This window comes from Pseudophryne corroboree, chromosome 8, assembly GCF_028390025.1.
Source record: "Pseudophryne corroboree isolate aPseCor3 chromosome 8, aPseCor3.hap2, whole genome shotgun sequence".
Classification (NCBI taxonomy): Eukaryota; Metazoa; Chordata; class Amphibia; order Anura; family Myobatrachidae; genus Pseudophryne; species Pseudophryne corroboree.
This window is the reverse complement of record NC_086451.1, coordinates 4158849-4182196: the sequence shown is the minus strand read 5'-3', so window position 1 is coordinate 4182196 and position 23348 is coordinate 4158849. Positions and strand designations below refer to the sequence as shown.

Sequence of the window (23348 nt, the reverse complement as noted above, 5' to 3'; positions counted from 1 at the left end):
AAAGTGAACGTTAATAAAAAAAGAAAAATTGCTAATAAATGTAAATCTTTAGGAAGCGACTGTTCCTGATTTTACCTCCTTCACTTTCTCTCTGGGGAATGTCATTGTTCTTTAATTAGCCATAGTTGATCCCAGATCCTTTAATCCTGGTGTATATTTGTACAAAGCATTTACCATGGATTTTGTGTAATTGTGTGTTGTGTGCATTGTATAATATTTTTGTGGGATTCCACATTCTGCTGTGGCATTGCTAAATATTCTTTATATATTGGGGTCATTCCGAGTTGATCGCTAGCTGCCGTTGTTCGCAGCGCGGCGATCAGGTAAAATCGGCATTTCTGCGCATACGTATGGGCCGCAATGCGCACGCTCGGCGTACTTTCACAACAAACGATGTCGTTTTATACAAGGTCTAGCGGCACTTTCAGTCGCTCTGCTGATCGGTGAGTGATTGACAGGAAAGGGGCGTTTCTAGGAGGTAACTGACTGTTTTCCGGGAGTGTGCTGAAAAACGCAGGCGTGTCAGATGAAAACGCAGGCGTGCCTGGGGAAACGGGGGAGTGGCTGGCCGGACGCAGGGCGTGTATGTGACGTCAAAACAGGAACTAAATAGTCTGAAGTGATCGCAAGGTAGGAGTAGGTCTGGAGCTACTCAGAAACTGGTTGAAACATTTTTAGCACTGTTCTGCGATCCTTTCGTTTGCACTTCTGCTAAGCTAAGATACACTCCCAGAGGGCGACGGCCTAGCGTGTGCAATGCTGATAAAATCAGCTAGCGAGCGATCAACTCGGAAAGAGGGCCAATATTCCAATGTATATATTTTTGTGTTATGATTTGATGCTTGTGCTGGTCTGCATACTGTCAGCGTCCCCTCTTAGTATGTAAAATAACATTTAATTAAGTTTTTTTTTTATATAATTCTTGACAAATCGGATTGCAGCCACGCTAATAAATAATTTAATATTTAAAAAGGTTTGATGCTGGTTTCAAATGCTATTTCCTAAGAGGCTGTTAAATTATTTCTGGTTAGTAAATTTAGCCAGACAGAATTAGCATTTTTGCTGACAAATTTATTGAATGTCTTGAAATGTTTGATCATTAAGGAGCAAATAAATAATACACATTGACAAACACATATTCCACAGCATTCAGCGTACGAGGAACAATTTACATACTGAATTTTTATACCAATAAACCAAATTGCTTTTATTTGCCTTTTTTAAAGAGAGCGACGTTAAACGATACAACGGAACTATTGACATAAAAATGATAGTATAAAGTTAAATATTATTTTTTATAAAAATGCATCGGATGTTGGACTGGGGATAGCGTGACGCGTGACGTACAGTGAAAATGATCTAGGAATATTTTTTCTTTTTGGCAACAGATTGTAAGTGCAATTTCAGAATGAGGTGTTGTCATATCTTACACTGTGTGGTATATAGGTAACAAAATGCGGAGCAGTTGGTCAGCCGAAATAAAATGGTCATCATCATTATTTCGGACAACATGTTCAATCAGTTTTAAACAAACAAAAAAATGTACATACCCCAACCCATAAGTTGATCTACAAACTTATTTATTTCAGCTTCTCTGCAGTGATAGTTGCTGTTGCAAATACAGGGATATATATATATTTCTTAAAATTATATATTTTTTTTTTAAACCGTTGCCCACTATTGGACCTCTTTTCCATACATGTCCTCCATCTACAGCGAATGGAGGAAGCCCCCTAGGGGTATTCCCACCTGATTTCTGCATATTACAAGCCACCCGTAGCCCTTCAATAGAGTTTTATAAATGACCAACATCCACCAGCCAGGAGACTGCAAGGCTTCATGTCCCGCTGGAACTCCCATGATGGTTCCCACACTATTGGCTGTATATGGAGGTATGACTGAATAAGGATGGGTTGTTCCCTTAAAGTTTTTGATATAGCCTCTTAAACACAAAGTCCAGGGGTCCTGCTGCTTCCTTCTATATTGCGGGTATTCCACAGAAGATGGTGCTAGATAACGTGTATCATACATCACAAGGATAACGATGCAGAAGTCATTGATCTCTGTAACAAACACATAGAAGTCTTTTATCTTCCGTTCTGAGCTCATTATGACATTACAGAGCAGATCAATCATTACCACAAATGTAGCAGTGGAGTCCTGGATGAAGATGTCCAATGTCCTCCCATGTCCTCTCGGTCACAGTACCTGTCTGCGCCTTTGTAACCAGTTCCCGGAAAGACGTTGTGATGGCGTTATGCCTTCCTGTCCATTCCTTTCCAGAATAAAAAGTTTACCTCCAACTTTTACATAAACCAGCTGGGTTCAAGTCTCATGTCAAAACTGGGCATGGTCCACTTCATCTAACCAAGAGGCCGGACTGGCAGGAAAGTCTGGGTATCCGCCACTGCTACCAGTAGAAAGGTCAGAATTTGGTCCACTTGCTCCTAATACTCTCATAGATGGGGGCAACACCTGCCCACCTTGAGCCATTATGCCCAACCCAGCATCTGGGAACGCCAAGCTTGAAATCAGTGGCTGGTGACCTGACAAGGCCTGTAATGATGCTGGCGACTGAGGTATTCCATAGGGGCTGTTAGATCTCAGGTCATGATACTGGTCTGAAGCTGGAATGCCGCCGTGTTCCAAGGAAAAAGCACTGTTGCTTCCAGCCGGTCTACCCAACACTGGAGAGGCCTGGTTTAGACTGCTGTAAATCCCATTGGAATGGCTCATCTCTGACATGGTGGGCTCATCTGCAATAAAGACATAACAGAATTTGTTAGAACATGCTACATTTCTGTCTAACATAATATTCATAAAATGGTTTCCTAGGGGTGCTGAGGGTACCGGGGACCCCCCTCCCCATCATGTAATCTATACTTGCCTAGCATCCTCTGACACCCTATAAACAAATACTTTAAAGTAAGCCTCTGCTAAACTACCTAATTTTACAAGTCCCAAAGCAACATGTAGCCCAACTGTCACCAACGTATACTAAGCGCGCTGCAGATAGGCTGATTGTATAATACACCTCTCACTACTGTAACCCTTTCCTGTAACGTACAGTACACTAAGCGCGCTGCAGATAGGCTGACTGTATAATACACCTCTCACTACTGTAACCCTTTCCTGTAACGTACAGTACACTAAGCGCGCTGCAGATAGGCTGATTGTATAATACACCTCTCACTACTGTAACCCTTTCCTGTAACGTACAGTACACTAAGCGCGCTGCAGATGGGCTGATTGTATAATACACCTCTCACTACTGTAACCCTTTCCTGTAACGTACAGTACACTAAGCGAGCTGCAGATAGGCTGATTGTATAATACACCTCTCACTACTATAACCCTTTCCTGTAACGTACAGTACACTAAGCGCGCTGCAGATAGGCTGATTGTATAATACACCTCTCACTACTGTAACCCTTTCCTGTAACGTACAGTACACTAAGCGCGCTGCAGATAGGCTGACTGTATAATACACCTCTCACTACTGTAAACCTTTCCTGTAACGTACAGTACACTAAGCGCGCTGCAGATAGGCTGATTGTATAATACACCTCTCACTACTGTAACCCTTTCCTGTAACGTACAGTACACTAAGCGCGCTGCAGATGGGCTGATTGTATAATACACCTCTCACTACTGTAACCCTTTCCTGTAACGTACAGTACACTAAGCGCGCTGCAGATAGGCTGATTGTATAATACACCTCTCACTACTATAACCCTTTCCTGTAACGTACAGTACACTAAGCGCGCTGCAGATAGGCTGATTGTATAATACACCTCTCACTACTGTAACCCTTTCCTGTAACGTACAGTACACTAAGCGCGCTGCAGATGGGCTGATTGTATAATACACCTCTCACTACTGTAACCCTTTCCTGTAATGTACAGTACACTAAGTGCGCTGCAGATAGGCTGACTGTACAATATTGTAACCCTTTCCTGTAACGTACAGTACACTAAGCGCGCTGCAGATAGGCTGATTGTATAATATACCTCTTACTACTGTAATCCTTTCCTGTAACATACAGCACATTAAGCGCGCTGCAGATAGGCTGATTGTATAATATACCTCTTACTACTGTAATCCTTTCCTGTAACATACAGCACATTAAGTGCGCTGCAGATAGGCTGATTGTATAATACACCTCTCACTACTGTAACCCTTTCCTGTAACGTGCAGTACACTAAGCGCGCTGCAGATAGGCTGATTGTATAATATACCTCTTACTACTGTAATCCTTTCCTGTAACATACAGTACACTAAGCGCGCTGCAGATAGGCTGATTGTATAATACATCTCTCACTACTGTAACCCTTTCCTGTAACGTACAGTACACTAAGCGCTCTGCAGATAGGCTGACTGTACAATACACCTCTCACTACTGTAACCCTTTCCTGTAACGTACAGTACACTAAGTGCGCTACAGATAGGCTGATTGTATAATACACCTCACTACTGTAACCCTTTCCTGTAACGTACAGTACACTAAGCGCGCTGCAGATGGGCTGATTGTATAATACACCTCTCACTATTGTAACCCTTTCCTGTAACGTACAGTACACTAAGCGTGCTGCAGATAGGCTGATTGTATAATACACCTCTCACTACTGTAACCCTTTCCTGTAACGTACAGTACACTAAGCACGCTGCAGATAGGCTGATTGTATAATACACCTCTCACTACTGTAACCCTTTCCTGTAACGTACAGTACACTAAGCGCGCTGCAGATAGGCTGATTGTATAATACACCTCTCACTACTGTAACCCTTTCCTGTAACGTACAGTACACTAAGCGCGCTGCAGATAGGCTGATTGTATAATACACCTCTCACTACTGTAACCCTTTCCTGTAATGTACAGTACACTAAGTGCGCTGCAGATAGGCTGACTGTACAATATTGTAACCCTTTCCTGTAACGTACAGTACACTAAGCGCGCTGCAGATAGGCTGATTGTATAATACACCTCTCACTACTGTAACCCTTTCCTGTAACATACAGCACATTAAGTGCGCTACAGATAGGCTGATTGTATAATACACCTCTCACTACTGTAACCCTTTCCTGTAACGTACAGTACACTAAGCGCGCTGCAGATGGGCTGATTGTATAATACACCTCTCACTATTGTAACCCTTTCCTGTAACGTACAGTACACTAAGCGTGCTGCAGAGAGGCTGATTGTATAATATACCTCTTACTACTGTAATCCTTTCCTGTAACATACAGCACATTAAGTGCGCTACAGATAGGCTGATTGTATAATACACCTCTCACTACTGTAACCCTTTCCTGTAACGTACAGTACACTAAGCGCGCTGCAGATGGGCTGATTGTATAATACACCTCTCACTATTGTAACCCTTTCCTGTAACGTACAGTACACTAAGCGTGCTGCAGATAGGCTGATTGTATAATACACCTCTCACAACTGTAACCCTTTCCTGTAACGTACAGTACACTAAGCGTGCTGCAGATAGGCTGATTGTATAATACACCTCTCACTACTGTAACCCTTTCCTGTAACGTACAGTACACTAAGCGCGCTGCAGATAGGCTGATTGTATAATACACCTCTCACTATTGTAACCCTTTCCTGTAACGTACAGTACACTAAGCGTGCTGCAGATAGGCTGATTGTATAATACACCTCTCACTACTGTAACCCTTTCCTGTAACGTACAGTACACTAAGCGTGCTGCAGATAGGCTGACTGTACAATACACCTCTCACTACTGTAACCCTTTCCTGTAACGTACAGTACACTAAGCGTGCTGCAGATAGGCTGATTGTATAATACACCTCACTACTGTAACCCTTTCCTGTAACGTACAGTACACTAAGCGCGCTGCAGATAGGCTGACTGTACAATACACCTCTCACTACTGTAACCCTTTCCTGTAACGTACAGTACACTAAGCGTGCTGCAGATAGGCTGATTGTATAATACACCTCACTACTGTAACCCTTTCCTGTAACGTACAGTACACTAAGCGCGCTGCAGATGGGCTGATTGTATAATACACCTCTCACTACTGTAACCCTTTCCTGTAACGTACAGTACACTAAGCGTGCTGCAGATAGGCTGATTATACAATACACCTCTCACTACTGTAACCCTTTCCTGTAACGTACAGTACACTAAGCGCGCTGCAGATAGGCTGATTGTATAATACACCTCTCACTACTATAACCCTTTCCTGTAACGTACAGTACACTAAGCGCGCTGCAGATAGGCTGATTGTATAATACACCTCTCACTACTATAACCCTTTCCTGTAACGTACAGTACACTAAGCGCGCTGCAGATAGGCTGATTGTATAATACAGCTCTCACTACTGTAACCATTTCCTGTAATGTACAGTACACTAAGCGCGCTGCAGATAGGCTGATTGTATAATACACCTCTCACTACTGTAACCCTTTCCTGTAACGTACAGTACACTAAGCGCGCTGCAGATAGGCTGATTGTATAATACAGCTCTCATTACTGTAACCATTTCCTGTAATGTACAGTACACTAAGCGTGCTGCAGATAGGCTGATTGTATAATACACCTCTCACTACTGTAACCCTTTCCTGTAACGTACAGTACACTAAGTGCGCTGCAGATAGGCTGATTGTATAATACACCTCTCACTACTGTAACCCTTTCCTGTAACGTACAGTACACTAAGCGCGCTGCATATAGGCTGATTGTATAATACACCTCTCACTACTGTAACCCTTTCCTGTAACGTACAGTACACTAAGTGCGCTGCAGATAGGCTGATTGTATAATACACCTCTCACTACTGTAACCCTTTCCTGTAACGTACAGTACACTAAGTGCGCTGCAGATAGGCTGATTGTATAATACACCTCTCACTACTGTAACCCTTTCCTGTAACGTACAGTACACTAAGCGCGCTGCATATAGGCTGATTGTATAATACACCTCTCACTAATGTAACCCTTTCCTGTAACGTACAGTACACTAAGCGCGCTGCAGATAGGCTGATTGCATAATACACCTCTCACTAATGTAACCTTTTCCTGTAACGTACAGTACACTAAGCGTGCTGCAGATAGGCTGATTGTATAATACACCTCTCACTAATGTAACCCTTTCCTGTAACGTACAGTACACTAAGCGCGCTGCAGATAGGCTGATTGCATAATACACCTCTCACTACTTTAACCCTTTCCTGTAACGTACAGTACACTAAGCGTGCTGCAGATAGGCTGATTGTATAATACACCTCTCACTAATGTAACCCTTTCCTGTAACGTACAGTACACTAAGCGTGCTGCAGATAGGCTGATTGTATAATACACCTCTCACTACTGTAACCCTTTCCTGTAACGTACAGTACACTAAGTGCGCTGCATATAGGCTGATTGTATAATACACCTCTCACTACTGTAACCCTTTCCTGTAACGCACAGTATACTAAGCGCGCTGCAGATAGGCTGATTGTATAATACACCTCTCACTACTGTAACCCTTTCCTGTAACGTACAGTACACTAAGTGCGCTGCAGATAGGCTGACTGTACAATACACCTCTCACTACTGTAACCCTTTCCTGTAACGTACAGTACACTAAGCGCTCTGCAGATAGGCTGACTGTACAATACACCTCTCACTACTGTAACCCTTTCCTGTAACGCACAGTACACTAAGCGTGCTGCAGATAGGCTGATTGTATAATACACCTCTCACTACTGTAACCCTTTCCTGTAACATACAGTACACTAAGCGCGCTGCAGATAGGCTGATTGCATAATACACCTCTCACTAATGTAACCCTTTCCTGTAACGTACAGTACACTAAGCGCGCTGCAGATAGGCTGATTGTATAATACACCTCTCACTACTGTAACCCTTTCCTGTAACGTACAGTACACTAAGCGCGCTGCAGATGGGCTGATTGCATAATACACCTCTCACTACTGTAACCCTTTCCTGTAACGTACAGTACACTAAGCGCGCTGCAGATGGGCTGATTGTATAATACACCTCTCACTACTGTAACCCTTTCCTGTAACGTACAGTACACTAAGCGCGCTGCAGATAGGCTGATTGCATAATACACCTCTCACTACTGTAACCCTTTCCTGTAACGTACAGTACACTAAGCGCGCTGCAGATAGGCTGATTGCATAATACACCTCTCACTACTGTAACCCTTTCCTGTAACGTACAGTACACTAAGCGCGCTGCAGATAGGCTGATTGCATAATACACCTCTCACTACTGTAACCCTTTCCTGTAACGTACAGAAAGTACAGCTACGGTAAGGAAGACAGTGACTGTAGGAGACAGTGTTATATAGAGACATGTCCTGTGTGTGGTTGTGGGGGAGATAGGAGAGATAGCAAATCCCACCACTGGAAGGCAGAACGTATAAATCTCCCCTTGGACAGCAGTGAATTCCTTCTGTGCCTTATTCTGCAGGCGACCAAACTGCTCAACTGTTAGACGTCTGCTGGGGAAAGAAACTAATTAATTTCCTGCTGGGGTTTTGTCATCCATTTAATTTGTAGAGGAAACAGTGGCAGCCGGGGCTTTGCTAACCTCCGTATATTTTTGACTGAAGTTTTGTATCCGGGCACGGGGAGTCCCTGTCTGCAATCTATCTAATTTCAGGACACACACTAAGTTACTTATTATTAAGCTGTATAAAATGATCCTGCAAAAGACAATGGGGGTCATTCCGAGTTGATCGCTAGCTGCATTTGTTCGCAGCGCAACAAACAGACTTAAAAACGGGTGTTTTGCGCATGCGTATGCGGCGCAATGCGCACGCGCGTCGTACGGGCACAACGAACTATGCCATTTCACACAGGGTCTAGTGAAGCTTTTAAGTCGCACTGGTGGCCGCAGTGTGATTGACATGAAGTGGGCATTTCTGGCTGTCAACTGACCGTTTTCAGGGAATGTTCGGAAAAACACAAGCGTGCCAGAAAAAACGCAGGCGTGGCTGCTAAGCTAAAATACACTCCCAGTGGGAGGCGGCATAGCGTTTGCTCGGCTGCTAAAAACTGCTAGCGAGCGATCAACTCGGAATGACCCCCAATGTGCAGTTTTCTGTTGTACAACTCTCATACATACAGAATAAGATAGGCAGGAATATGTACGTAACAGAACAGAAATCAGTGGCATTATACACTGAGGGTTGTGTCACACAAGCTGTTTTCAGAGGGTTTTATAGATTTCAGCAGCACCTGTGAACGAGACCTCAGCATCACTATCTGGTCCCTCTTCCTGGATACTGTCCTTGTCCGATTTGGAATTCCCCCTGGACCGCTTCATGTTTCTGAAATACTGCCCCCATCTCTGTCTTCCCGCGTCTTTCTTCAGTCTTTTCTCCTTTGCTCTTCTGTTCTGGAACCAGACCTTTAAATACAGTAATGGGAAGGTGAACCGGTGGCAAAATGCGTTAGACATACTGACAAAGAATTCATCAGAATTTACAGATAATGTGTTAATATATCAAAATGAAATATAATATATGATGGCAAAGTATTCAGTCGCAGACCAACCCACTGGTGTACATCTGTTTCCACTCCTGCAGAGCGGGTAACCAGATGTGCTGCATTAGCTCTGGAGTGCCGGCTTCACCAAGATATATAATATATATATATATATATACATATATATATATGGAATGAAGCAGCCCGGCACTCCCTATATAATATATATAATAATATATATATCATAGGATCTGGTCCAGCAGGGACATTGTCCAGTGTGGTAATAGGAGGGTTTTTTTTTAAATGTCTCTAATAAATGGATGGTTTTATAGTATTATTCCAGGGTGTTTTTATATATCTGTTTCAGAGAGTTTTTATAGGTGGACCACTAATCTGAATTTAAATATAAATCTGCTAACAGAATCATTTTATTTGCCTGCATACAGAAATACAAAATGGCAGAAAAAGAATATTTTTATTTGTTTAAATTAATTATGATAGCTGTCCTTCCTTTCCCTGTATGTAAGGACTGTGGTGCTCAATGGTTCTGAGTGTAAATAAAGTGTTGTTTTCCTATCCACTTATAATTAATATACATTTTCCTATTAACATGCAGATCAGTCCTCACCTGCACCACTCTCATGTCCAGGCCCGTCTCCGATGACAGCTGTTCTCTGACGTGCCTGGCAGGTTTTGGAGAGTTGTTATAGGCATTTTTCAGTGTCTCCAGCTGCTTAGCAGTAATTGTTGTCCTTGGCCTTTTGGCTGTTGATTCTGCTTCTGCAATAAGTGGAAAAAAGACTTTATTACTGAAAAATATCACATTTATTTTTTTGGCATTTAAAACTTTTTGTTATAAAAAATATAAAAATATTTATTTTTATAATATTAATGCAAATATATTTATTATTATTATTATTATTATTATTACTATTACTACTCTATTATTATTATTATTATTATTATTAAAAATTAAATAATTGTCAGATAATTAAATTTTATTTAAAATGTTAAATTTTACTTTTCAATGACTGGTTTTGAATTTAAGTGTGACACATTATAGGCTGGTTTTGTTCTACACTAGTAACACTAAATAATAAACCTTTTTATTTACTGTTTTTTTCCATATTATTTATCACCAGTTTAAAACTAAAAATTATTTGACTAAAAAATATGATGTACAATGTAAACTGAAAGCACTGTTTAGCCAAGATAATCAGAGTTTTAGACAGAAGCAACATATGATCTGGTTTCAATTCTACATTTCACCTTTAATCGTAACCAATCTTAAGGTCTAAATAATGTATTGTTCAGCTCATTAAAATAAATGATTTTTTTTACTTCCATGAGTTCATTGTGTTTTTGTTTTTATTTTTAACTGTAAATAAATTAAAAAAGGATTATTGATTTTTTTTTTTTTTTAAAGATTCATATATGTGACTTTATTCACACATATCAAATTTTACTGTATAAATATTAGAATAATGAAAAAACAGGATCCAATATTAACAAACTTAAGCTAATTAAACCCAAGAGGCTAGGTAAACACTCAGAGGTTATGGTATTATTATTTTTATTTTGGTGATTTCATCCTAATTTTTTCAAATTGTTTTAAAATATTTATTTTTACTTATAACTGAGTTTTCCACATAAAATGTTATATTGTTAAAACAAAATTGTATTAGAATTATTAAAGATGACACATTATATATTGCAACGTGTATATTTTATATCATCAACATTTGAATATATTTATCATAGATTATGATAGTAATTAATTTCAGCAGGAGTAGATGTGAGAGGGACGCTGATGACAGTATAGTGTCGGGAGACGGTATTTTATTGGCTAAAAAAAAAAGGAATTTAGGACTGATTGTTTTCCTGCCTGAAAACTTTTTTTTTAATGAGTGTAGTTAAATACTTTCATACATTTCCGTGCACTGCCTACAGGGGACATCCATTTTGTATCACTTCAAATTATTTTATTTTTTTTGAGCTGATGTCTATACAAAAGTGATAACACACAATCAGTGATGTCAGCTTGGGAAGTTACAGTATTATTTCCCAATAAATCCAGTTAGAATCTGGTTGGTGCATGCATGTTGTGTGTTCTGCAATGTATCATTCACATGTCATTCGGTTTCAGTATGTGTGCATGTAAACCTGGCATGTCAGTCAGAGCACACGTCATACTGTAATGTGCATTATGTATGAAATACACCCAGAACTGGATCGCCTAGGAGCGGTCTAGACTCATACCAAGGGCTAAGCGGCCAGAGGAAGACCCAGATTAGCCCGTTTATGATGACATACAGGGAGAATAAGACTCAGACTAGTATCTTGCATAGGGCTCCATTTGGTCATAATCATACTCTGAATATAGCAGCACAATACACGAGTCCGCACCCTGCCGGGTCATCCTGTCCAATGAGCCGTAGATGGAGCAGGCTGGCTCACACACAGTGTGTAACATGATCATTCTGTCAATATGGAACCAAGTAGGGAGCAACTGGAAGCACTGAGCCATAATGTGAGGTTGCCTCTGGCAGGAGACTGTACCTCTCTGCTTTGCCGTCTCATAGTCCCCCTTGCAAACCAGCCGACTGTCCTCCATGAGGTAGAACTCGTCCCCGGTGGCCAGCTGTCTCTTGCACACGATGCAGGAAAAGCAGTGGAGGTGGTACACGAACTCCTGTGCTCGCCTCACCACCTGTGTGGGGGGGATACCTTGTTGGCAGGCTGCACATTTTGTCCCAAATCTCCTAAAGGGGGGAAACAAAACCCAGTCAGTAATATAAACAGCTGAGCAGCAGGTATAAATCACCCATGTATATAGATTTTATCAGTCCCTGACGCCCAGCACAGGCGGCCATTTTGTTGGCTAATGGCTAGACTATCAGCCAATCAGTACACTAGGAACTAGTGCCATCGCTGAGATAAACATGAGCCTCACCCCGCAGTGTTTGCCGCCATGACGACATGTCTTGCGGTAGCATGTACCAATCACATGTAAACCATTCAAGGATTGACACAGCAATGCTATGCTAGTGCGCGTGCGTTGTAGACAGTTGTAGCGCGCGCATGCGCAGAGGAGCTGCGCTGAGGTCTCTCTGCCTTTCTCCCTCTTGGTGTCAGCCATCATAAACAAGTGTGCGATGTGGAAACCCTCACTAGCCAGGCATTGGACGGATAAAAGCATCACAATCGGAAATATCGATGGTTGGCAGCCATTGGTTTCTGATGGCCAACTGTAGTATGTGGACCAGATGGGCGCTAGCTGTGGGCAACTGGCTGGCAGCTGTTCCCTGGCACCTCGCAGTCCCATAGAACAGGTCTGGTGCCTATAAGTGACATGTGGAAGATTTATACCTGTGGGGGTGAGAATTTCCTGCCAACCAGTGTAATATATAAACACAATAGTGTAATAAGTATAGTGCCAGGCAGCACTGCGGAATACACACATATTATAATGTGACGGGGCAGCACTGCACAATACACACATATTATAATGTGACCGGGCAGCACTGCGGAATACACACATATTATAATGTGACCGGGCAGCACTGCACAATACACACATATTATAATGTGACCGGGCAGCACTGCGGAATACACACATATTATAATGTGACGGGGCAGCACTGTACGATACACACATATTATAATGTGACCGGGCAGCACTGCGGAATACACACATATTATAATGTGACTGGGCAGCACTGTACGATACACACATATTATAATGTGACCGGGCAGCACTGCACAATACACACATATTATAATGTGACCGGGCAGCACTGTACGATACACACATATTATAATGTGACAGGACAGCACTGTACGATACACACATATTATAATGTGACCGGGCAGCACTGCACAATACACACATATTATAATGTGACCGGGCAGCACTGTACGATACACACATATTATAATGTGACCGGGCAGCACTGCGGAATACACACATATTATAATGTGACGGGGCAGCACTGTACGATACACACATATTATAATGTGACCGGGCAGCACTGCGGAATACACACATATTATAATGTGACTGGGCTGGGCAGCACTGTACGATACACACATATTATAATGTGACCGGGCAGCACTGCACAATACACACATATTATAATGTGACCGTGCAGCACTGTACGATACACACATATTATAATGTGACAGGACAGCACTGTACGATACACACATATTATAATGTGACCGTGCAGCACTGCACAATACACACATATTATAATGTGACAGGACAGCACTGTACGATACACACATATTATAATGTGACCGGGCAGCACTGCACAATACACACATATTATAATGTGACCGGGCAGCACTGTACGATACACACATATTATAATGTGACCGGGCAGCACTGCGGAATATACACATATTATAATGTGACGGGGCAGCACTGTACGATACACACATATTATAATGTGACCGGGCAGCACTGCGGAATACACACATATTATAATGTGATGGGGCAGCACTGTACGATACACACATATTATAATGTGACCGGGCAGCACTGCACAATACACACATATTATAATGTGACCGGGCAGCACTGTACGATACACACATATTATAATGTGACCGGGCAGCACTGCGGAATACACACATATTATAATGTGACCGGGCAGCACTGTACGATACACACATATTATAATGTGACCGGGCAGCACTGCGGAAGACACACATATTATAATGTGACGGGGCAGCACTGTACGATACACACATATCATAATGTGACCGGGCAGCACTGCACAATACACACATATAATGTGACCGGGCAGCACTGTACGATACACACATATTATAATGTGACAGGACAGCACTGTACGATACACACATATTATAATGTGACCAGGCAGCACTGCACAATACACACACATATAATGTGACCGGGCAGCCCTGTGGAATACACACATATTATAATGTGACCGGGCAGCACTGCGGAATACACACATATTATAATGTGACCGGGCAGCACTGTACGATACACACATATTATAATGTGACCGGGCAGCACTGCGGAATACACACATATTATATTGTGACCGGGCAGCACTGCACAATACACACATATTATAATGTGACCAGGCAGCACTGCGGAATACACACATATTATAATGTGCCCGGTCAACACTGTACGATACACACATATTATAATGTGACCGGGCAGCACTGTACGATACACACATATTATAATGTGACCAGGCAGCACTGCGGAATACACACATATTATAATGTGACAGGACAGCACTGCACAATACACACATATTATAATGTGACCAGGTAGCACTGCGGAATACACACATATTATAATGTGACCGGGCAGCACTGTACAATACACACATATTATAATGTGACCGGGCAGCACTGCGGAATACACACATATTATAATGTGACCGGGCAGCACTGCGGAATACACACATATTATAATGTGATTGGGCAGCACTGCGGAATACACACATATTATAATGTGACAGGACAGCACTGCACAATACACACATATTTATAATGTGACCAGGCAGCACTGCGGAATACACACATATAATGTGACCGGGCAGCACTGCACAATACACACATATTATAATGTGACCAGGCAGCACTGCGGAATACACACATATTATAAAGTAACGGGGCAGCACTGCACAATACACACATATTATAATGTGACCGGGCAGCGCTGTACGATACACACATATTATAATGTGACCGGGCAGCACTGCAGAATACACACATATTATAATGTGATGGGGCAGCACTGCGGAATACACACATATTATAATGTGACCGGGCAGCACTGCACAATACACACACTTATTATAAAGTGACAGGACGGCACTGCAGAATACACACATATTATAAAGTGACGGGGCAGCACTGCAGAATACACACATATTATAATGTGACTGGGCAGCACTGCGGAATACACACATATTATAATGTGACCGGGCAGCACTGCAGAATATACACACATATTATAATGTGACCGGGCAGCACTGCAGAATACACACATATTATAAAGTGACGGGGCAGCACTGCAGAGTACACACATATTATAATGTGACCGGGCAGCACTGCAGAATACACACATATTATAATGTGACCGGGCAGCACTGCACAATACACACATATTATAATGTGACCGGGCAGCACTGCACAATACACACATATTATAATGTGACGGGGCAGCACTGCACAATACACACATATTATAATGTGACCGGGCAGCACTGCACAGTACACACATATTATAATGTGACCGGGCAGCACTGCAGAATACACACATATTATAATGTGACCGGCAGCACTGCACAATACACACATATTAATTTATAATGTGACCGGGCAGCACTGCACAATACACACATATTATAATGTGACGGGGCAGCACTGCACAATACACACATATTATAATGTGACCGGGCAGCACTGCTAAATACACACATATTATAATTTATAATGTGACCGGCAGCACTGCACAATACACACATATTATAATGTGACGGAGCAGCACTGCACAATACACACATATTATAATGTGACCGGGCAGCACTGCACAATACACACATATTATAATGTGACCGGCAGCACTGCACAATACACACATATTAATTTATAATGTGACCGAGCAGCACTGCACAATACACACATATTATAATGTGACCGGGCAGGACTGCACAATACACACATATTATAAAGTGACGGGGCAGCACTGCAGAGTACACATATATTATAATGTGACCGGGCAGCACTGCAGAATACACACATATTATAATGTGACCGGGCAGCACTGCGGAATACACACATATTATAATGTGACTGGGCAGCACTGTACGATACACACATATTATAATGTGACCGGGCAGCACTGCAGAATACACACATATTATAATGTGACCGAGCAGCACTGCACAATACACACATATTATAATGTGACGGGGCAGCACTGCACAATACACACATATTATAATGTGACCGGGCAGCACTGCACAATACACACATATTATAATGTGACCGGGCAGCACTGCAGAATACACACATATTATAATGTGACCGGCAGCACTGCACAATACACACATATTAATTTATAATGTGACCGGGCAGCACTGCACAATACACACATATTATAATGTGACCGGGCAGCACTGCACAATACACACATATTATAATGTGATGGGGCAGCACTGCACAATACACACATATTATAATGTGACCGGGCAGCACTGCAGAATACACACATATTATAATGTGACCGGCAGCAATGCACAATACACACATATTAATTTATAATGTGACCGGGCAGCACTGCACAATACACACATATTATAATGTGACCGGGCAGCACTGCAGAATACACACATATTATAATGTGACCGGCAGCACTGCACAATACACACATATTAATTTATAATGTGACCGGGCAGCACTGCACAATACACACATATTATAATGTGACCGGGCAGCACTGCTAAATACACACATATTATAATTTATAATGTGACCGGCAGCACTGCACAATACACACATATTATAATGTGACGGAGCAGCACTGCACAATACACACATATTATAATGTGACCGGGCAGCACTGCACAATACACACATATTATAATGTGACCGGCAGCACTGCACAATACACACATATTAATTTATAATGTGACCGAGCAGCACTGCACAATACACACATATTATAATGTGACCGGGCAGGACTGCACAATACACACATATTATAAAGTGACGGGGCAGCACTGCAGAGTACACATATATTATAATGTGACCGGGCAGCACTGCAGAATACACACATATTATAATGTGACCGGGCAGCACTGCGGAATACACACATATTATAATGTGACTGGGCAGCACTGTACGATACACACATATTATAATGTGACCGGGCAGCACTGCACAATACACACATATTATAATGTGACCGGGCAGCACTGCACAATACACACATATTATAATGTGATGGGGCAGCACTGCACAATACACACATATTATAATGTGACCGGGCAGCACTGCGGAATACACACATATTATAATGTGACCGGGCAGCACTGCAGAATATACACACATATTATAATGTGACCGGGCAGCACTGCAGAATACACACATATTATAAAGTGACGGGGCAGCACTGCAGAGTACACACATATTATAATGTGACCGGGCAGCACTGCAGAATACACACATATTATAATGTGACCGGGCAGCACTGCACAATACACACATATTATAATGTGACCGGGCAGCACTGCACAATACACACATATTATAATGTGACGGGGCAGCACTGCACAATACACACATATTATAATGTGACCGGGCAGCACTGCACAGTACACACATATTATAATGTGACCGGGCAGCACTGCAGAATACACACATATTATAATGTGACCGGCAGCACTGCACAATACACACATATTAATTTATAATGTGACCGGGCAGCACTGCACAATACACACATATTATAATGTGACGGGGCAGCACTGCACAATACACACATATTATAATGTGACCGGGCAGCACTGCTAAATACACACATATTATAATTTATAATGTGACCGGCAGCACTGCACAATACACACATATTATAATGTGACGGAGCAGCACTGCACAATACACACATATTATAATGTGACCGGGCAGCACTGCACAATACACACATATTATAATGTGACCGGCAGCACTGCACAATACACACATATTAATTTATAATGTGACCGAGCAGCACTGCACAATACACACATATTATAATGTGACCGGGCAGGACTGCACAATACACACATATTATAAAGTGACGGGGCAGCACTGCAGAGTACACATATATTATAATGTGACCGGGCAGCACTGCAGAATACACACATATTATAATGTGACCGGGCAGCACTGCGGAATACACACATATTATAATGTGACTGGGCAGCACTGTACGATACACACATATTATAATGTGACCGGGCAGCACTGCAGAATACACACATATTATAATGTGACCGAGCAGCACTGCACAATACACACATATTATAATGTGACGGGGCAGCACTGCACAATACACACATATTATAATGTGACCGGGCAGCACTGCACAATACACACATATTATAATGTGACCGGGCAGCACTGCAGAATACACACATATTATAATGTGACCGGCAGCACTGCACAATACACACATATTAATTTATAATGTGACCGGGCAGCACTGCACAATACACACATATTATAATGTGACCGGGCAGCACTGCACAATACACACATATTATAATGTGATGGGGCAGCACTGCACAATACACACATATTATAATGTGACCGGGCAGCACTGCAGAATACACACATATTATAATGTGACCGGCAGCAATGCACAATACACACATATTAATTTATAATGTGACCGGGCAGCACTGCACAATACACACATATTATAATGTGACCGGGCAGCACTGCAGAATACACACATATTATAATGTGACCGGCAGCACTGCACAATACACACATATTAATTTATAATGTGACCGGGCAGCACTGCACAATACACACATATTATAATGTGACCGGGCAGCACTGCTAAATACACACATATTATAATTTATAATGTGACCGGCAGCACTGCACAATACACACATATTATAATGTGACGGAGCAGCACTGCACAATACACACATATTATAATGTGACCGGGCAGCACTGCACAATACACACATATTATAATGTGACCGGCAGCACTGCACAATACACACATATTAATTTATAATGTGACCGAGCAGCACTGCACAATACACACATATTATAATGTGACCGGGCAGGACTGCACAATACACACATATTATAAAGTGACGGGGCAGCACTGCAGAGTACACATATATTATAATGTGACCGGGCAGCACTGCAGAATACACACATATTATAATGTGACCGGGCAGCACTGCGGAATACACACATATTATAATGTGACTGGGCAGCACTGTACGATACACACATATTATAATGTGACCGGGCAGCACTGCACAATACACACATATTATAATGTGACCGGGCAGCACTGCACAATACACACATATTATAATGTGATGGGGCAGCACTGCACAATACACACATATTATAATGTGACCGGGCAGCACTGCAGAATACACACATATTATAATGTGACCGGCAGCAATGCACAATACACACATATTAATTTATAATGTGACCGGGCAGCACTGCACAATACACACATATTATAATGTGACCGGGCAGCACTGCAGAATACACACATATTATAATGTGACCGGCAGCACTGCACAATACACACATATTAATTTATAATGTGACCGGGCAGCACTGCAGAGTACACACATATTATAATGTCACTGGGCAGCACTGCACAATACACACATATTATAATGTGACCGGGCAGCACAGCACAATACACACATATTATAATGTGACCGGGTAGCACTGCACCATACACACATATTATAATGATAATAATAACTTACTTAAAGAAGTCGTCTTTGCAGTAGACGCTGTCCCCTCGGCTGAAGCACTTCTCAGACAGCTGCACCTGACAGTCGCTGCACTTCAGGCATTTACTATGCCAGTGTCTGTCCAGAACCTTCAGGATGAACCTGTCCACGATGTGCTGATTGCATCCGGCACACAGAGGGATCTCTGCAACACAAAGCGTCACTGCTGAGACCCTGTCATGTCACGCCCCACGGTACCATCACAAACCCAACATATAATGCTTCATCCCAGGATTCAGCCCTAATATCAGGATCCCATCCCAGGATTCAGCCCTAGTATCAGGATTCCGTCCCAGGACTCAGCCCTAATACCAGGATCCCATCCCAGGTGTCAGCCCTAATGTCAGGATCCTATCCCAGGAGTGAGCCCTAATTCCAGGATCCAATCCCTGGAGTCAGCCCCAATATCAGGATCCCATCCCAGGAGTCAGCCCTAATTCCAGGATCCAATCCCTGGAGTCAGACCCAATGTCAGGATCCCATCCCAGGATTCAGCCCTAATACTAGGATCCCATCACAGGTGTCAGCCCTAATATCAGGATCTCATCCCAGGAGTCAGCCCTAATTTCAGGATCCCATCCCTGGAGTCAGCCCCAATATCAGGATCTCATCCCAGGAGTCAGCCCTAATACTAGGATCCCATCCCAGGATTCAGCCCTAATACCAAGATCCCATCCCAGGATTCAGCCCTAATACCAGGATTCCATCCCAGGAGTCAGCCCTAATACCAGGATCCCATCCCAGGAGTCAGCCCTAATATCAGGATCCCATCCCAGGAGGAGTCACCCTAATATCAGGATTCCATCCCAGGAGTCAGTCCTAATATCAGGATTCCAACCCAGGTGTCAGCCCTAATATCAGGATCCCATCCCAGGATTCAGCCCTAATACCAGGATCCCATCCCATGAGTCAGCTTTAATACCAGGATCCCATCCCAGGAGTCAGCCCTAATATCAGGATCCCATCCTAGGAGTCAGCCTTAATTCCAGGATCCCATCCCAGGAATCTGACCTCATATCAGGATCCTATCCCAGGAGTCAGCCCTAATATCAGGATCCCATCGCAGGAGTCAGCCCTAATACCAAAATCCCATCCCAGGATTCATCCCTTTTACCAGGATCCCATCCCAGGAGTCCGCCCTAATACCAGGGTCCCATCCCAGGAGTCAGCCCTAATATCAGGATCCCATCCCAGGATTCAGCCCTAATACCAGGATCCTATCCAAGGAATCAGCCCTAATATCAGGATCCCATCCCAGGAGTCAGCCCTAATACCAGGATCCCATCCCAGGAGTCTGCCCTAATATCAGGATCCCATCCCAGGTGGCAGTCCTAATATCAGGATCCCATCCCAGGTGGCAGTCCTAATATTAGGATCCCATCCCAGGAGTCATCCCTAATATCAGGGTCCCATCCCAGGATTCAGCCCTAATATCAGGATCCCATCCCATGAGTCAGCCCTCAAATTAGGATCCCATCCCAGGAGTCAGCCCTCATATCAGGATCCCATCCAAGGAGTCAGCCCCAATACCAGGATCCCATCCCAGGAGTCCACCCTAATATCAGGATCCCATCCCAGGAGTCAGCTCTAATACCAGGATACCATCACAGAAGTTAGCCCTAATACCAGGATCCCACCCCAGGAGTCAGAACCTCATATCAGGATCCCATCCCAGGAATAAGCCCTAATACCAAGATCCCATCCCAGGATTCAGCCCTAATACCAGGATCCCATCCCAGGATTCAGCCCTAATACCAGGATCATATCCCATGAATCAGCCTTAATATCAGGATCCCATCCCAGGAGTCAGCCCTAATACCAGAATCCCATCCCAGGAGTCCACCCTAATATCAGGATCCCATCCCATGAATCAGTCCTAATATCAGGATCCCAACCCAGGATTCAGCCCTAATACCAGGATCCCATCCCAGGAGTCAGCCCTCATATCAGGATCTCATCCCAGGAGTCAGCCCTAATACCAGGATCCCATCCCAGGAGTCAGCCCCAATACCAGGATCCCATCCCAGGAGTCAGCTCTCATATCAGGATCCTATCCCAGGAGTCAGCCCTCATATCAGGATCCCATACTAGGAGTCAGCCCTAATATCAGGATCCCATCCCAGGAGTCAGCCCTAATACCAGGATCCCATCCCAGGAGTCAGCCCTAATACCAAGATCCCATCCCAGGAGTCAGACCCAATATTAGGCTCCCATCCCAGGTGTCAGCCCTATTGCCAGGATCCCATCCCATGAGTCAGCCCTCATATCAGGATCCCATCCCAGGAGTCAGCCCTAATACCAGGATCCCATCCCAGGAGTCAGCCCCAATACCAGGATCCCATCCCAGGAGTCAGCTCTCATATCAGGATCCCATCCCAGGAGTCAGCCCTCATATCAGGATCCAATCCCAGGAGTCAGTCCTCATATCAGGATCCCATACCAGGAGTCAGCCCTAATATCAGGATCCCATCCCAGGAGTCAGCACTCAAATTAGGATCCCATCCCAGGAGTCAGCCCTCATATCAGGATCCCATCCAAGGAGTCAGCCCCAATACCAGGATCCCATCCCAGGAGTCCACCATAATATCAGGATCCCATCCCAGGAGTCAGCTCTAATACCAGGATCCCATCCCAGGAGTTAGCCCTAATACCAGGATCCCACCCCAGGAGTCAGCCCTCATATCAGGATCCCATCCCAGGAATAAGCCCTAATACCAAGATCCCATCCCAGGATTCAGCCCTAATACCAGAATCCCATCCCAGGATTCAGCCCTAATACCAGGATCATATCCCATGAATCAGCCTTAATATCAGGATCCCATCCCAGGAGTCAGCCCTAATACCAGAATCCCATCCCAGGAGTCCACCCTAATATCAGGATCCCATCCCAGGTGGCAGTCCTAATATCAGGGTCCCATCCCAGGATTCAGCCCTAATACCAGGATCCCATCCCAGGAGTCAGCCCTCATATCAGGATCTCATCCCAGGAGTCAGCTCTAATACCAGGATCCCATCCCAGGAGTCAGCCCCAATACCAGGATCCCATCCCAGGAGTCAGCTCTCATATCAGGATCCCATCCCAGGAGTCAGCCCTCATATCAGGATCCCATACCAGGAGTCAGACCTAATATCAGGATCCCATCCCAGGAGTCAGCCCTAATACCAGGATCCCATCCCAGGAGTCAGCCCTAATACCAAGATCCCATCCCAGGAGTCAGACCCAATATTAGGCTCCCATCCCAGGTGTCAGCCCTATTGCCAGGATCCCATCCCAGGAGTCAGCCCTCATATCAGGATCCCATCCCAGGAGTCAGCCCTAATACCAGGATC

General features: G+C 43.5%; 1 protein-coding gene across 1 annotated transcript in view; it reads right to left on the bottom strand.

Annotated features, from left to right (window-relative positions):
* Positions 1–1111: 1111 nt before the first annotated feature.
* Positions 1112–23348, bottom strand: part of LHX3 (LIM homeobox 3) — a 48761-nt gene continuing 26524 nt past the window's right edge. The window contains exons 2-6 of the mRNA XM_063935797.1: positions 19992–20163; positions 12037–12239; positions 10106–10257; positions 9229–9400; positions 1112–2756 (exon numbers count right to left, since the gene is read on the bottom strand). Coding sequence (XP_063791867.1) covers positions 2338–2756; positions 9229–9400; positions 10106–10257; positions 12037–12239; positions 19992–20163 — 1118 coding nt within the window. The 3' untranslated portion in view covers positions 1112–2337. The remainder of the gene's footprint in view (positions 2757–9228; positions 9401–10105; positions 10258–12036; positions 12240–19991; positions 20164–23348) is intronic.